At 36.3% G+C, this 17150-nt stretch overlaps 2 protein-coding genes across 2 annotated transcripts; both read left to right on the top strand.

The window, feature by feature from the left end:
- The first annotated feature begins 63 nt into the window (after positions 1–63).
- On the top strand, positions 64–14088 carry LOC109037448 (C-signal). Its single transcript, XM_019052123.2, has 8 exons — positions 64–296; positions 3775–3946; positions 4571–4622; positions 5837–5893; positions 9991–10121; positions 11269–11326; positions 12463–12563; positions 13565–14088. The coding sequence occupies exons 2-8, from the start codon at positions 3809–3811 to the stop codon at positions 13787–13789; spliced, it is 762 nt and encodes a 253-aa protein (XP_018907668.2). The 5' UTR covers positions 64–296; positions 3775–3808; the 3' UTR covers positions 13790–14088.
- On the top strand, positions 1291–1794 carry LOC140224638 (UPF0696 protein C11orf68 homolog). The gene has a single exon (XM_072300672.1). The coding sequence runs from the start codon at positions 1291–1293 to the stop codon at positions 1792–1794; it is 504 nt and encodes a 167-aa protein (XP_072156773.1).
- Positions 14089–17150: the final 3062 nt, after the last annotated feature.

The raw sequence follows: 17150 nt of genomic DNA, 5'->3' as shown, positions 1-17150 counted from the left end.
ACTTGACACTGATAAAATAAATAAACAAACCGAGCCGGCTCCCCCCCCCCCCCTCCTCATCTCACCCGCACCCGCAAGTTCAAAGTACAAAATATGGTACAAACCTGTTGCATTAGTTAGTTGCGCCTGGTAGGCCCCAGTTCAGTTCAGTTATTAAATTGAAATTTGTGCTTTATCATATCAATTGTAAATTTATAAATTAAACCTACTGTAATCAAGTTCTTCTGAGGTTCAGAATTGTAGAAGTTGAAGTCACATTGAATCTCGCCGAAAACCTTGGAAACTGAGCACTCTTGGTAAGCCTAAATCATTTGGTTTTTTACAGAAATTTGAAAACTTTGGAAGCTTTTGCTTTCTCACTTCCCTCCCAATAGTTCTGAAAAATATCTACTTTTCAACACTTTATGTTTCCTACACAATTCGCCCTCAGCATGCACCGGGGGTTTTCCACCTGATGTAGCCCCAATACCCACAAAATTATTCACATTTTGTGGTCTCAGATGACAACATGTTCAAATTCACCCCTTTCCTGCCCTAAATTCTCCAGAGTTGGGTCCTCTACTTCCTACTTTGGGAAATCTACTGGGTTGATCTCTGCGATTTTTGGGTCAGGTGAAATGGGCGAAATTCCAAAAGCCAACGTCCAGATGCCAGCAAAAATACAGTAAGAACTTTTCAGTTGCCATAGGAAATTGGCTGCAATGTTGATAAGCTCAATTTATCTCTTTGCAAATAAGATTCCCTCCTGCAACCTCATGGCGCTTGCCTGAGGTGAGGGTTAGCGAAGAAAATCCATGACCCCAATGGCCTCGGAGATGATGAACATCTGAGATGTGGATATGCACATTGCCTTATACATTTACCTTGATGTGTCTTTCCTAAAGCACTGCTAATTTTTGCTCCTGTTACCTTGTATTGAGATGCGTTGTGCTGCGTCTCTAGTATTTATTTAAATGTGTAAGTATCAAAACTCAGCTTTTTCTCTGGGGATTATCATTGCATTGGAAAGGCATCGGTTGGTCTAGTACTTTTAAAGAAAGTTACTGTCAGAGTTTAAGGTGTCCTTAGGAGTCTGGAAAATTTCTGATTTTTCATTCGTTTTTCTATTTTTTTTTTTTTTTTTTTTTTTTTTTTTTATAATTTTTTACAGAATTAGATGTCATTCAAAGGAAACTATTAACATACACAAACTTCATGATCTAACATTCTCATCGGATTTCATTTGGAGTATTCTCACCTTACAAAAAAGTTTTCTTGTTCATCTAGTGCATAAGGCAACTTTCAATTAAAATGTATACCTATAAGTATAGTGTCACAGAACAGAAAGTTATCGCAGATTGTACATTGAATCCTACCGACATCCATCAGAGTGAAGGTGGCTGTTTTCTCTGGGCTCTCAATGATAAGTATGACAGCGCAACTGTAGATTCTCGGAAAGTTGGTAAATGGATGGTTTTCCTTCCAAAGCATAGCATTAATGCTGCTTGGGACAAAGTAAAGCTGGCCGTATCTGAAGGAAATTTATGGCAAGCAAAAGTGTCGACTGTGAACCCCAAAAATTCTTCACACGTGCTGATTATTTACACAAAAGATTATACAGATTTAAATGATGTTATTATTACACTGAAAACTCTTGAGAGTTATGGTATCAAATCACCTAGCACTGTCATATATTATAAAACAGATGAGCAAACATATGCTGGAATTTATGCTGGTGGTAAACAAAAACCATGGATTTACAGGTCTGATACAATTTGTGAAATAAGGACCACCAGTAGTGGTAACCTGCACTGAATGATAAGAAATGTAACTGCTCCATCTTGGAAAACAGGTCTATAAATTGTTTCAATCAAAACTAAATTGATTTTTGGCACCATGGCAAAGTGTGTTACTGTTTCTGTAAAAAAAAAAAAAATTGAAACGAAAGGAGATAAAAACCACTGCTTGATAATACCTTTTTCTGTAATGTGACGTGTAGTTTACTCAAACTTAAGTGGATACTTTCTTTTGTCACTTGTAACATTTACCTAATGCGTTTTATATTTTTTTGAAGAATTTTCCTACTTAATTCTTTCAAATTTCTCACTTTGATTTTATTTTGTTCATCGATCTAGCAGCTACCTACTTAAGTATTGCATTTATTTATGTATTATTTATTTATGTATTATTTTTTTTTTTTTTTTTTCATTCGCATTTTTTGCAACCTTCTTTCGAAATTTTTTGTTTGTAACCCTGACCATGTACTTAGTGTTTTTGTTGTAATATACATCTCAACATTTGACAAGGAGATATTTTTTAACAATACTTATTTTACTCCCTTAATTTTTTTTCTGTTTTTTCTTTTTTTGGAGGGGTGACAATACAACTATCAAATTATTGGTAAACTATTAAGTTGTTCATTCAAGCTTTTTAGATTTGTATACCTACAACCAAAAGTATTATTTCAATAAAAATTAAAACATTTCATTTTCTCTGAAAAAGGTATTAGATTAGTTCGTAATTAATTTTTATCATTGAAATGAAATGAAGACTCATGTCAGTTATTGATGAGTGCAATACTATTATCAGAGTTTCTAGATAAGCTAACTTTGATATGATTACAAGGTGGAAATAAAGTTATTAATGTAAAATTAAGAAGATGGCCCACCTTCAATATGTACCAAATTAAATTACAATAATGAATACAATTTTATGAAATAATTGTACTCATCTTTTTTTATTTCCAATTTTTACCTATTCAATTTTTTTTCCTTGGTCTTTTAAGTTATAAAAATATGAAAAAAATAAAATAAAAAATAACACATCAGCTAAAATTCAAATTCCACATTTCCAATATGTAATAGTAACACTGGGGGTGCCCACCTTTTAGTTTGTTTCAAGTAATCAAAAATGTTTTGTTCAAAACTTATGAATTTTATTCACTTACTTACTTATAGTGTGATAGCTGAACTTCAAAGAGAATTTTGTAAATACTTACCATAAAAAAGTAGCAGTTTCCTCAAGTTTTATAACTCTTTAATTTTTGCTTTAGATGCCAATAGAATCTAAAAACCTGATGAATTTACAGTTCAAGGTCATTTTATAAAGGTATAATTTGTTTTCTTTGTTTTCATTTGTTTGTTTTTCAACATGGGCTTTTACTTAGTGGTTGAAAGGTAATGTGGTCCTTCTCTCTTAGAAATTGTTCAACCATCAATAATTTACCCTGATGACCATAAAATCATTGTTGAAACACAGAAATGAAAGACATGTGAAGCTAAGGCTACATATTTTTAATAAATGTACAATTTTTTTTTTTTTTTTTTTTTTTTTGAAAAAGACAAAAAGAAGCCTCATGTGAATGTAACTTTGTAGAATTCCATCAGAACCGTTCTTAGTTCTTGTCTTTATTCAAAACAAATTTAAAAAATCTTAGGGTTCAGATGGATCACCCATTAGCATTTTCCGGAGGACACTTTTTTTTTCAAATTCTCAACAGGAGTCAATGAAGAAAATTGTTGAGTGTATAGAATTTTAAACAATATTTTTTTCTGTTATTTCAATTAGGTATTACGTTTCAAATATCTGTAAGCATTGGACTCGGGAAAGATCCTTGTGGAAGAAGGATGATGGGATGTATACCTAAGAAAATGGCATAAAAAAGAAATGTTTCAGTTATATAATTAATCTTTGTCCATTACCATTGCAAATGAGGGATTTTGAAAAAAATGTAAAAAAACCTAGAATTAAGTACCAACAACCATTTTCTTAATTTTTTCTTTTCTTTTTTCTCAGTCTCAAAGGCCAGTCGTCAATTCATAAATATATCATGGCAAACCTTGATTCTGTGCTGATAACAGGTGCCAGCCGAGGAATTGGCTTAGAATTCGTGAAACAGTTTCTGTCTAACCCTCTCGTCAATATCAAAGTTATCATTGCTGCATGCCGCTCTCCTGAAAAAGCTACGGTGAGTTCCTCATTCTTCTTGTCAGCTATAATGCGTTTAATGTAGACTCTCGCCTGTTCTCTCTATTTTGAATAGTCATCTCGCCCTTTCCCTCTCTCTTTATTTGTCTTTGCTCTTGCAAAAATGTCTGATATCCATTCACTTTATCTCCCTGTGTCCTCATTGCTTTTTGATTTAGTCACTTGCAAAGTCATTGCAAAGTTTTAATCAAGGGCATTGTGGTAACGACTGAATAGAGGTATTTCACTGATATTTTGACCATTACACCTACTTAGTTTTTCAATCAAATTTAAAATCTTGATGTAGTTTTGGATGTATTTTTAATCCCCCATACTTAATGAAATACCTATGAAAGATGTCTATGTGTCTGATGAGAATATTGCCGTAGGTCTTTGAAGAGGGGCATAGGGGGCTGTTGGAGTAAAAATCTTTAATTTTACTCTAAAATTGCTTTCCTAATCCACAGAAAACAAGATCAAATTATAAGTGATGCTCACTGGCTGTCTTTGTGTTTGTTTGTCCACATTAATGAGAATACTAAAAGGACATTTAAGCCACAGCTAATTTTGATGTTAAGACTTCCGTACAAAATCCTGAACATTTTTTTTTTTCTTGATTTTCTAGGCGTTGCAAGATCTGAAGAAAAGTAACTCCCATTTACACGTTGTTCAATTAGGTAAGTAAGAAATTTTCTTCTGGATGAGAGGCCAATTACAAGTTTTTATCTATCCTCAAAGTACCCAATTTTATTAACATTCTGTGTTACAACTCGTTACTTTCCTGGGTGTTTGTTCCCACAGCACTACAAGCACATACAAAAAAAAAGGAAAGAGAAAAAAAAGCCCAATTGTAGCAGGGCAGCTAACTTTGAAAAAATTTGAACGGAATGAAGCTTTGGCAATTTTCACTCTCTGTGTAAATAATATTCTGAGATAATTTTAAGTCATGAATTTGGTATGAGATCCTTCGAAAAAAGAAAATAGGAGCAGAGAATTTGAAACATTGCAACTGATAAATGCGTTTCCGCAGTCTCACTGTCAAAATGGGGAATGCATTCAACAACACCAAAAAAGTCTTTGGGCGACTATTAAACTTGCAACTCTTATGAAAGAGTACAAAGACTGCATAGAGAAAAACTGAAGATGGTAGTAATTTTAGATTAGATGGCCATTGTAATAAAGTAAAAAAGTACAAGCAATAGGAGAAAGAAATCTAATGAAGAGTGTGCAGGAAAGCCTGTAGTTTGTGGACAGGCAAAAGGGGTTCTGACTCCTGATCTAGAAAGGTCAAAAAAAAAAATCAGCCACCACCCTCTGTTTGTACTTTAAGGGTAGACCAAGTGGAGAAATTCTTCAGCTAAATGTGTATGAGGAAAAACATGTGGAGATCTCAGTCATTACTGTAGGTTGTTTAATGCCCTTTGGTCCTTGCAGGTTGTACAATTTGTCATTTTTATCAATTTTTCTCAGCAAGTGATGTGAAATGGTTGATTTGTCAGTGTATCATTGTTCCCAGTAAATTTAGGATGTGTGCAGTCCTAGAGATTCATTGTGAAAGAACCAGCATGGTTTTCCAAAATTCATGAAATTTTTTTTTTTAAGTGTTTCGTTCAAAATTATTTAACTTCATGAGGTTTTTTTTTTTTTTTTTTTTTTTTCTTCTATTATTTTAAATTGACATCTCCCAAGGATTCCAAGAGAAATCTGAAGCTTCTCCCAAGCTCTTCCTGAAAAATTTTCAATTGTTCATTTGAGAACTTTTCAATCAGGTTTTCAACATTTTAAACCATTTTTATACTTTTACCCTCTTTAAGTAAAAGTGTCCAAACTTATCGTGACAAGTTTGCAATAGGCAATTCTTTAAGCGATGTTGGTTTTTCTTATTCCCTAGATGTGTGCAAGTTTGACTCTTACGACTCAGTGGTGGGAGAGGTGCGACCCATTGTAGTAGGCCGGGTCGCAAAAATGCAATTTTTTCCCGGAAATGAATCATGTTGAAAAAAAGTTGTATTACCATGTCAGAATAACGTATACAAAATTTGAAGCGCCTAAGTCAACTCTAGACCCCTCCGCCTTAGCGATTTAGGCGTAAATTTTAAAAATGCATTTTAGAGGACGAAAAAAGGTCATTTTCAGTAGATTTTCCCGAGTTACTGCCCTTTAGGGCGAAAATTTTAAGCATTTTGCCGTATTCTGAGTGGTTAAACGAGTAACCGGCGAACGAATCATAAGAAAGCAGCGACGCCGCAAGCCGCGCCGCCGCGTCGCGGCGCCTACGCTTGCCCCTAGCGCGACGCGCGGCTGAATACCTTCCGTTAGCCACTGATCGGGCGCATAAAGGAGGGGAATGAATGTATAATCGCGGTTAAAACTGATTTCTCCATGAATCGAACCCTTTCCTTCAACATTCGGATGTTCACCTTAAAGATCACCTATTTTTATACCTTCCTCAACAAAGAAAGCTTGAAGTGTGCAGAGTTCAGCCTATTTTTTCAATTTCCTTATTGATTCAATGGGATTAAGGAAATTGCAAAAATAGTTACCAGAGCTCACCACGTGGAGGTAACTGCACTTTGAGCTCCATCCCCCCTTTGTTTTTGGTTCCTTTTTGATCTACAGTTCTATTGTCATCTTCATTAAATAAATTAGAATACTGTAATACGGTGAGATTTTGAGGAACACATGAATTCTAGTGTTTCTTAGGAACATTTGAATGTCAAAGTCTTGACTTCATATGTATTTTGATGCTTTCGATCATTCATGATTTCCCATTATAATATCAAAATCGGAATTCTGATTTGCTTTCAAAAGAGGGCATTCGCTTCCTACTTTTCATCCGTTGTAAAATTTGAAGATGACGTTCGTCTTCTGTGCTAGCGAGGGTTGATGCATAAGTCACCTCCTTCACACATCTTTCCACGGCTTGTGTGTGACATGGGAAATCAACTTTAAAAATGGCGCCTTCTCTTGCGAAACGTTGAAAATCTTCAAGGTCTAGATCTGATAGAACAGGTGGCTCTGTCACGGCCACTTTGTTCCATTGCACTAAGGATGTATAATCCTCTGCTTCAAAGTTCAGTTTCGGAATCGTGAAGATTCGTGTTTCTTTTGGCTTGGTCTTGCGTGCTTCTGCAATTTTTTCCCATGCATCTATTCGTACTTCTTCTCGTTCGTCTGTGATCATAGCCAGGAGGATATTCTCAGGATGTCCGAAGTAACCGTTTCTTTGTATAACAGGGTCTACGATATCCTTCAATGCTTGTGGCAGATACCGGGACCAACTGATCAGCTTCCATAAATTTGGTGCTCCATCTTGAATCGAGTGGTTTCTTTTGATTGAAAACCACAATGGAGCATACACTTTTTGAATAAACTCAACTAGTGTTTTCAAATTTTCGGACGGGGTTTCTGTTGAAATGTAGAGCCTCAGAAGTCTACAAGCAGTTGTGACCCATCGTGTGTGAGCCATTTTTCCGGGAGTTCTCTTTGCAAGGCTCTCCTCGCAAAATCCTTCTGACACTGCCACGGAAATCAGGAGCAAATATTGCTGATCACTGCTGAGGGTTTTGGGGTTGACAAAATCCAAGTCCAACATCGTGAAAACTGGTTCAAATTCAATCACTGGAAGGGTGTGACAGTTTTTGAGTTCCAATCCAATGGGGCCCGCAAATGAATAAGGACCTTTGGTTTGACCGTCCAAATTTTCAATGAGGTGTCTTAATGGCAATTCGTTGCAATGCAGTTGGCAAATGCTTCTTTGCAGCGGACGCTTTAATCTTAGTTCAAGAAGCCGCACTATACCTCCTTTGTTGCCGGTGTTAACATTAGTACCATCGCACCCGATAATCTTTACATTTGACGCGTTGATTCCATTTTTCAATAAAAAATCAATAATTGCAATTGTTATGTCCTTTGCGGTGCCGCTACTGGGAGTGACGAATCCTAAGTACCGCGATCCAGGTTCTTGAACAAGCACGATGTGTTCTTCCATGGTTTTTTGGATTGATAAGTCCCTCTTCCCCAACGTCTGTAACTGCATCTCTCGCTCCTCCTTTCTTCGTCAAAGTACAGTCCCTCTATTTGCGCTTCTGATTTCTTTTCAACGTCGGCAATTTTCTTAAAATTTTCTTCTTCTGACTTTTAAGTAACTCCGGTCTATCAACTTTCGATTTGTTCTCGCGTAAATTAATTTAGCATCTACTAAAGTTTGCTGTACAATCATAGCACAGCTCTAGTGCACACCATTCTTGCAAGAATTTCAGTCACTGTTGGTAAATCTGCAAACGCATTTGCCCCGGTAATATTTGCGCACATTAGAGTTGACGTCGATTTTTTCCTGACAAGCATTCAATTCTGAACTGATCGAATCATCACCATCTGTTAAAAACCTGAATGAACTTGGTGAGAGCGTCTTCATCTGAAACCTGAATTTCTGAATCGGTTCCTTGTCAATTTCAGAGTTCCTTCTTCGTGACTCCTTGCGACGATAATCTCCTCGCTTCTTTTCACAAAACTCCTGTCTCCCTTGATATCAAACCCACCGACATTGCAAAAGCCCGCTTAGTCGTTGATTCGAATTAAAAACACACCTCTTTTCGGACTTTTCGAACCTTTTTGAAAGTACAATTTTATTTGCTGACACTTCAAGTACATAATCCATTAATTTACCGCGAATTTTTTTAAAAAAATTCGGCATTTTTTCTTCGTAATGAACACCCTTTATGAGTTTACCGCACTCCTCCTAATCACCGCACTTTTGTGATACCGTATGATCGCAGCTTTTAACGCACTCTCCGTACAGTAAGGATTAAGCTCTCCTCCAAATTTCACAACAGTTTTTTTTCGCGACGGAACAACAATCATAGGATTGTAGGTGCCCCCGGCCACAATTTTTCGCTCGTAAAAGTTCACGAGTGAAATAAAAGAACTTCATCAACCTCCCGTTTTGATTTTGGCAGCATTGAACCACTTAAGGTGCGGAAAAACCAAAAAAAGTGCACTCGACCGTAGTTTCTCCGTCACTTTCATTCACCAGTTTTCAAATGTTCAGCTCAACACACACAACAGCTTTAATCAACTAAAACCGACTCTATCAACTACGACCTATCAAATTCACAATTCGACGGCACTTCAATTCGATTTCGTCGTTCAAAACGATAAGGCGAAACTAAATCTTGGACAGAATACAAGACAAGCGTAGGAACTTCAAACTTTGAGATGGGTTTTTACCCCCGTTGCAGCCAATCAGTATAGCATTCATTCTAGGAAGTGACCCTGGTCAGTGCGGTGGGTTTTCAGAGTCTTAACGCCGGTGTAAAGCCCGCGGGTAAAACCCCCCTCGCGCTGACCTTCCAAACGTCATGCATCGCATGCATCTTATGCCAGCTCCAAGTGGTAATTTCAGCAGCTGAGATCTGTTAATCGTCCGCGAAAATGAGAGCAAATAACTATTTTGCAATTCCTTAATCCATTGAATCATAAGGAAATTGAAAAACATAGGACAGAACTCTGCACACTTCAAGCTTTCTTTGTTGAGAAGGTATAAAAATAGTGATCTTTAAGGTAACATCCGAATGTTGAGGAGGAAAAGGTTCGATTCATGTAGAAAACATTTTAACCGCGATTATACATTTTCAATCTCCCCCTCCTTTAATGCCCCGATCAGTGGCTACACGGAAGGATTCAGCCGGCGTCGCGCTAGGGCAACTAGCGCCGCGACCGGCGGCGCGGCTTGCGGCGTCGCTGCTTTCTTATGATTCGTTCGCCGGTTTTCTCAGTTTAACCACTCAGAATACGGCAAAATGCTTAAAATTTTCGCCCTAAAGGCCTAACCGGAAAATCTAATGAAAATGACCTTTTTTCGTCCTCCATAAAATGCATTTTAAATTTACGCCTAAATCGCTAGGCGGAGGGTCTAGAGTTTGACTTAGGCGCTCAAATTTAGATACTTTATTCTAACAAGGTAATACACCCTTTTTTTTTTTTTTCAACATAGTCATTTCCGGGAAAAAATTGCATTTTTGCGACCCCGGCCTACCATTGTAGGTGACAAAGGTCTAACTCTTTTAATAAACAATGCTGGTATTATGGCGCGGCCAAAGTTGGATGCAGTTACGGCGGAACAAATGCTGTCCGTCCTTTCGACAAACACCGTAGCACCTGTGTTGTTAACTAAGGTAATCTCTTAATGTGCTCCTCTTACAAGTTTACTTCTTATTCAAAGTGCCAAAATTCCTTGATGCTCTGATTTTAAAGTTTGTTTTATAGTGATATATTGATTCAAAATAATGACAAAGCCTTCCTTAAAGTGCTCATTAAAACGGAAGCTTTAAGAAACAAGTAAAAAACAAAGAAACTGATTCTATTAAATTTTGGCCAAATTATTAAAAAAAGATGAAGTAACAGTCATTGCTTTACTCAGCATGTCAGCATTTCTGGTTTTATGATTTAGTTCATTTAGGCTTGGAACTATCTGTGAGGACAAAAGCATGGATAAACGACCGAAAAGTGTTTATTTCATATTATTTTTAAATATATACAAAATTTAGGCACGTCCAGGAAACAAATAAGAAATGAATACTTGATTGGAATGGCTTTAACCAAGAGAGCAAACATTTTTGAACTCTTCCTTTAAAAAATCGCTTACCCTCAGTTTCCACCCAAATTCATGATCACTCTCCTGCTTAAAATAAGAAAAAGGTTTTTTTCCTTACAAATTTGGAATTTTTCAATATAATCTTCAGAACAAAATTTTCGATCATCAGAAGAATCTTCTTCTTTGTATTTAAACTTTCTAGATGGGAAGAATTCAGCATTATGTTTTTTAATTGGAGGGTCTTTTCGCTTCCTTTTTCTGCACTTCATGCAGCTTGTCTCTGCATTTTCCAGACCCAGACTTCGCCACACATTTTGCTAAATTACGCGAATTATTGTCATCAGGATCAGTAGCACAACTATATCAAGTATAATATGAAAAAATCTCTTTAGACAGTGTGTTTGTTACGTTTACTCCGTAGTCTTTGAGTAGACACACTGGTTACAGAGAATTTATTTGAATTAAAAACCTTAAAAATCACAGAATTGAAATTAGCCTGTGTATAAAAAATTAATTTTCCATCATTGGGAGATTTCTGCTGGAAATGAATAGATACGGCTGAAATCTTCCAAAAAACATAGTTTGACTAATTCTAAATTTTTTGTATTATTCAAGATCCCCATGCTCATTTAAAAATTAATTATATCTTTAAAGGTTTTCCCACGTTTTTTAATCTGGGATCTAAAATGAACAAAATTTGAACCCCTCTATTTTTGTTATACCCTCAGGCTTTCTTACCCTTGCTCACAATGGCAGCTAAGGTCAATGCTGGAAAAGTTAACGATGGTAAGTACCTATATTTTTTACTTGATATAGTATTTTTAACATTGGTTCGAGATACCTCAGGAAGCCAGAAAAATCCGTAAAATTTTTGGGAAGAGCAAGAAAATTTTTATTCCTTAGATTATCCAATTGTAGCTTAGCTAATCAGCTTTTTCAAGCTTGTTGTTGTTTAGACTGTCAACATTTTGGCGCACTGATTATAGTTTAAAAATATGCCAGAAATTATTCAATCCTGTCAAAAGTGTCCTTATGTTTAAGTTCACACAAATGTTTACTAAATGTACCAAAATGTAAGAGAATTTGTTAATGACACTCAACCCACTTTATCTTAGCATGATCGGGTAGTAATAACCCATATCTCTTCAATCTTACATGAAACAAGCTTCTGTGGTAAGATATCTCTGATAACAAGATAAGTGTAACTTTATTTCCTTGGTCCAAGTTGAAGTTTCATACTGAGAGTAGATGACAAGGCCATGCTAATTAATCAGGGAGTTACCCATTTCTTTACTCACTCTAAAACAAAAAGAGAAGAAAAAAGAAAGAAAAAAAGGATGCCTCTCATCCAACATCTTTACTGACCATTTTAGGTGCGTTTCTTGGAAAAAAGTACTTCCTTTTTTTGTTTTAAAAATATCGCAGGATGACATCCATTTTGAGCTACATGCGATTGTGAAATAGGAAGACTCATCTATATCAAAGTTTACCTTTGCTATAGTATACTTTTTGAAGCAGGGAACTCAAAATAGTGCAAGTTATTTCTACAAATTGTGAGGTAAGGAGTGAGTTTTAAACATTGCCAATGAGCCCATTGTGAATTTTAAACCATTAACTCTTATCTTTCCTCCAGCCGATGTTTACGAGAGGCCTGAAAGAATCAGAGTATGTAGAGAGAATCAACTTCAGTTGTCCGCTACTGAAAAGGCAATCAAAGAACATTTTTTTCGTGAAATCCAGTATTTACTTCTCCCTCCTCTGTCTGTTTTAGTGAGAATTTTGGTGGGGAGGGGGAAAAAAAATTAATAATGAAATCTACAAACCGAGAAATGGTCCTAATTAGCAACATTTATTTTAGATCTTAATTTTCTTTATTTTTTGTAGTCACCTAACATTTTTATACATAATAATTGTATTTGCAGGATTGAGTATCTCTCGAGCAGGTGTCATAAATATTACTTCAAGTCTTGCATCAATAAAAAATAATGAATCAGCCGGCTATTATGGCTATCGAGAAAGCAAGGTATGTTTTGAATCGGTTAGATATTTCTTTTCTGGGAAAGTAGGGCCTCCGCCATTCTCCTAAAGGGCACCAACAGATTTTTTAAATTTTAAAAAATGGGTTTGTTGCATGCTAGAGATACAGTAAAGTGAGTATCCTTGTTCGAGGTAAATTACATGAAAAACTCGACAGGTACATCATTAGTGTCTAAAATTCAATCCAAGTTGGGTAGTTTGAGTAGTTCCTAGCATGCTTTTTCAAATTTCCTGTGTATGCAGGCAGATTTCCCCAGTTGCCGTAAAAAGAGATGTAAAGAAATCTAACGTCAATAAAAATTGCAACCTTTTGCTTGTGTATTATTCAAGTTGTTTTCAAGATTTTATTTCGTTTTCTCTTCTTTCACAAAAACCCAGACACAAAAAATTGTATATTTGTGATCTGGTACAAATAATTTTTGTATCCGCTGATATTAAGCATTGCTTGACCTACCTTGGTTTTTAATTCATACCTCACTAAAAAATTGTGCAAAACGTCTGAAACTCTGAATGAAAATTCTTAAATAAAAAAAAATTTTATTGGTAGAAGTGGCGGTTGTCGACACCTGGCAGTGTTACTGCGATGCTCTTAAAAACTCTTTAAAATCAGCTGTAGTGTGAGCCGCTATTTAAAGCTAGTTTTCTCTTTGATCATCTCCTACCGAAAAAGGACCTATTTTTGAATTCTTTAAAGTAAAATTTTAGGTAATCGTGGAATGGTAATCCACTCAGTTCTTAAAGTCTCACTTATTTGCAGACCAGTGCAAATGTGCATCAATTTTGTGGAGTGTCGTTTAATAAATAATGAAGTTTTTTACCTCAAAGAATAAAATATACATTTGTGAGGTTTTAACTTGCTGAAATGCTCCGATCAACTTAAGGTGGTCATCTTTAAAACCATGACAAGATGTATATCCTTCATTATTCTTCCTTAATCTCTATCTTGGCTGAAGTGCTTTGATTTTACTATGTATTGATTTTTTTCAGGCTGCTCTGAACATGAGCACGCAGAGCTTAAGTATTGAGCTGAAGCCACAAGGAATTCTGGTTCAATCCATCCATCCAGGCTGGGTAAGAACAGACATGGGTGGACCTAAAGGAGAAGTAGATGTTGTTGAAAGTGTTACTGGAATGCTTGAAGTTATGTTAAACCTTAAAGAAAATCATAAAACTGGGTATTATGATTGGAAAGGTAGAGTTCTTCCATTTTAAAGCTTCCATTATGCTCTCATTGAAACTTCCCTATTCATGATAAGCCTTGAAAAACTAGCTCTTACTCGTGGAAGGATAGAGCACTTTTATTTTAAAACTTTTATCTTTTCTATCTTGAAACTGCCATAGTTGTCTTTAGACTGATCCCTCAAGCAACTTTCTTAAAATTTGTTTTTTTTTTTGTTTTTTTTTCCGAAATTTTTTTTTCACTTTATTTAAGATTTTATTGATTTTTTCAAAGAAAAAAAATTGTTGATCATCATAGACTATATCTCTGTAAATAAAAACTTATACATATATTTTTTGTCTTGACTTTATTCATCGACTCATTTTGTCTCCTCTCATTCAGTTGCGGCACTGTCAACTAATTTGCTTAGTGTTAATTACAACTCGACGTATTTAATCTACTACTATCTCAGTAAGTAATCTATCTCTTTGTGTAGGTGTGATAACTTACATCAATAACCAAAAGAAAAAACCAGAGCACTCATGTTTTTGCAAATGAATAACTCAAATGACAATAAATTTATGTAGGTTATTTGGCAACATTTAAATTTCCCCTTTACAGTCGTAATGGACTTCATGATGTCGCAACAGGGAGCCACCCGGGCTCATCAAAAGTTTTCCAAGCTTTAAATCCTCTAACTGCAGTTAGGTCATTGAAACTTAAGTATATGACTGGTGTGAGGACATGGAAATTGTTCTTGGAAAATTAATCTGTAAGTTCCAAGTAACCAGCAAAAAGAAATTGCCCCAATTTTTGTGTTATAAAACATAATAGGTAGGACAAATCAATAAAAAGTAACTGATCAACTATAATAATAATAGTGTAAGAATTACGCGTTATAATGTAACATAAATGAACATTCGTTTTAATAAAGTAATAGAAATCACCTGTAAACTTACCTACACGATTTAGGTTCTGACTGTCCCTCCCTCCTCTTCACTTTTCTATACGTATCTAGACACCATAAAAAGTGTTCAACAAGTCCAGAAGATCAAGATTGCCTCAAAGAATGAAAAAAGCATTGTGCTAGTTAGCACAGCCAACTAGGTTTTTATCCCTTTTTTCAAGCACATTTGGTTAAAGCTGAAAGTGTTAATTCACTTGAATCGTGAAACATACTAAATTTTAATGAGTATCAATTATATTTGAGAGGCACGTGTACATATTCACATTCCATAAGAAGGAGACTGCAGTGAAATTGTAATACAGTGTTTACCTAGGTGTTTTTTTGTAGAGCACAGTATTAAATTTGAAATTTAACAATACTCTCCAGTATTATCACTTATTAGTCTATAACTTGAGACTGAATTTGAATCAAATACCCCTAAATAAGAAGGTCATGCTTTTGTAGCGGGAGGTAGTCGTCTTGTGAACAACACGTTTGAAAGTTTGAAATGGTGTTCCATCCAACTACTTAAGTGCACCATTTATTTATTTAAAGGAACTCATATCCTTTTAATCAAGATCCTTTAGTTTTGAAGTTCATTCCCGTTGAAAATTGAAATTTGACTGGTAATTACACTTAATTATTATGGTGTAATCCTATTATCATTTTTTTTTTTTTTTTTAAATTAATTTTGCTCTGCTCTCAATCAAATATTTTTTCCTCTAAGTCTCCATGCGAGGTTTTCTGTTTTAGATAAAGATTTGAGTTCCTTTATTACTTACTTAAATTATTCTGCACTACTGCAGTAGCGGCACAGGAAAACCGAAAAACAACGCGGGGACGCTACTTCAATATTAAGCTTCCATCACCTTGCTAAGGCGCAGGGATACAACTTTCTGAACTCTCCGGAACGCGTGAGGTATGACGCCTCATTTGAAGGCGTTTTCGAATCTTCTGTATTTACATGATGAGATTTTCCGAATTGTTTTGCATTATGTTTTAGATTTGAGTTCCTTTTATTGTTTGGTTAAATTACTCCTGCTCCTGAATTTTTAATTATTCTGCAAAAACTATCCACTTGCGAAATACAACCCTGGCTTTAGCGCCCTCAAACTACGTTAGTTTTTTTTTTTCTAGCACACAGAGACGGACTGGTAGTCAAAAAGTTAGGAGGTGACCTAAATCTAAGGGCCCCTCCTGTCGTTCGAGGGCCGACCCCGGTAAATTTTGAAAATTTCACACTTTTTAAACACGTAGGCATAATTGGAGTTGGATTCTGCAGTACTTGAATTTCAAAATAACCCATTCTCAGGATCATCGGGGGTCCCTTCATCACAAATGCCTTCGGGACCTCCGCAGCAAATTGTTAGGGGGCGATCGCCTCCCCGCCCCCATGGCCAGTCCGCCCCAGTTAGGTACAGCCAATACCTTAAAATATGACAGGGGTTGAGGTATATTTACATGCATATCTTAACAGACTAGATTCCTTCTTTCTTCGTGCATACATAATCTGAAACAATTGCGTTGGAATCCTAATTTCTATTCTCTCAAAGAGCCGTTTCCACAACGTGTGCCTAACGATTGAACACGGGAGAATCTCATGAGCGCCGCTGCGCGCGGCGCACTGTGGTCCAAAACTTAAGAATAGGCAGAAGTAAGTCAGACAATGGTGTCCGACTTACTTCTGCCTGAGAGATCACGAAAGTTTCGTAAATGATGTTTTTTGAGTCGCTAATTTCGAATTTGATGTCAAATTGCCCACATTTTAATACCCTTGCAGCGCGGCGCGGCATGCTGCCAGCCCTAAACGCGCATAGACTCCTACAAACCTAAAGGGATACTTCAAGCATTGCGCAATGCGTGAAGTAGCCCCTTAGGTTTGTAGGCGCCAGTAAGCGCTCACTGGCGCCTACAAACCTAAGGGGCTACTTCACGCATTGCGCAATGCTTGAAGTATCCCTTTAGGTTTGTAGGAGTCTGTGCGCGTTTAGAGCTGGCAGCATGCCGCGCCACGCTGCAAGGGTATTAAAATGTAGGCAGCCCGCCGCGCCGCCGCGGCTCTCCCGGCGGGCGGGTGGTGAACGATTTCTTGCAAGGAGAGCTTTATTTTGTTTTTTAACTTCTTTTTTTTTAATTTTTGACTTTTAAAATTGCACACTGTTCGTGTGTAGTAATTAGTGAACTCTCAACGCTAGATAAAGTGTAATAATGAAAGGCGGGTCGTGCGCCATGCGGCCCAGGGCGGCTCATGAAATGCTCTCCTGTCCTCTGTTGGCGGTTTAAAGACACAGCTTTAATTTAAAAAGCGCGCCTTAGAGTGACGCAATGACTGCAGATGCAAGTTTTCAACATGATAATTTTAGTTACACTCCCACCATTTTCTACGGGGAAGTAAAGTAGCACGATTACTCAACTTCATGATGAAAATTAGTTTTATTTAAAAATGTGCTTTTTTTACGAATTAAATG

The sequence above is a fragment of the Bemisia tabaci genome, chromosome 5 (genome assembly GCF_918797505.1).
Source record: "Bemisia tabaci chromosome 5, PGI_BMITA_v3".
Taxonomy (NCBI): Eukaryota; Metazoa; Arthropoda; class Insecta; order Hemiptera; family Aleyrodidae; genus Bemisia; species Bemisia tabaci.
The sequence above is the reverse complement of the archived record's forward strand: the minus strand, read 5'-3'. Positions and strand labels throughout refer to the sequence as shown.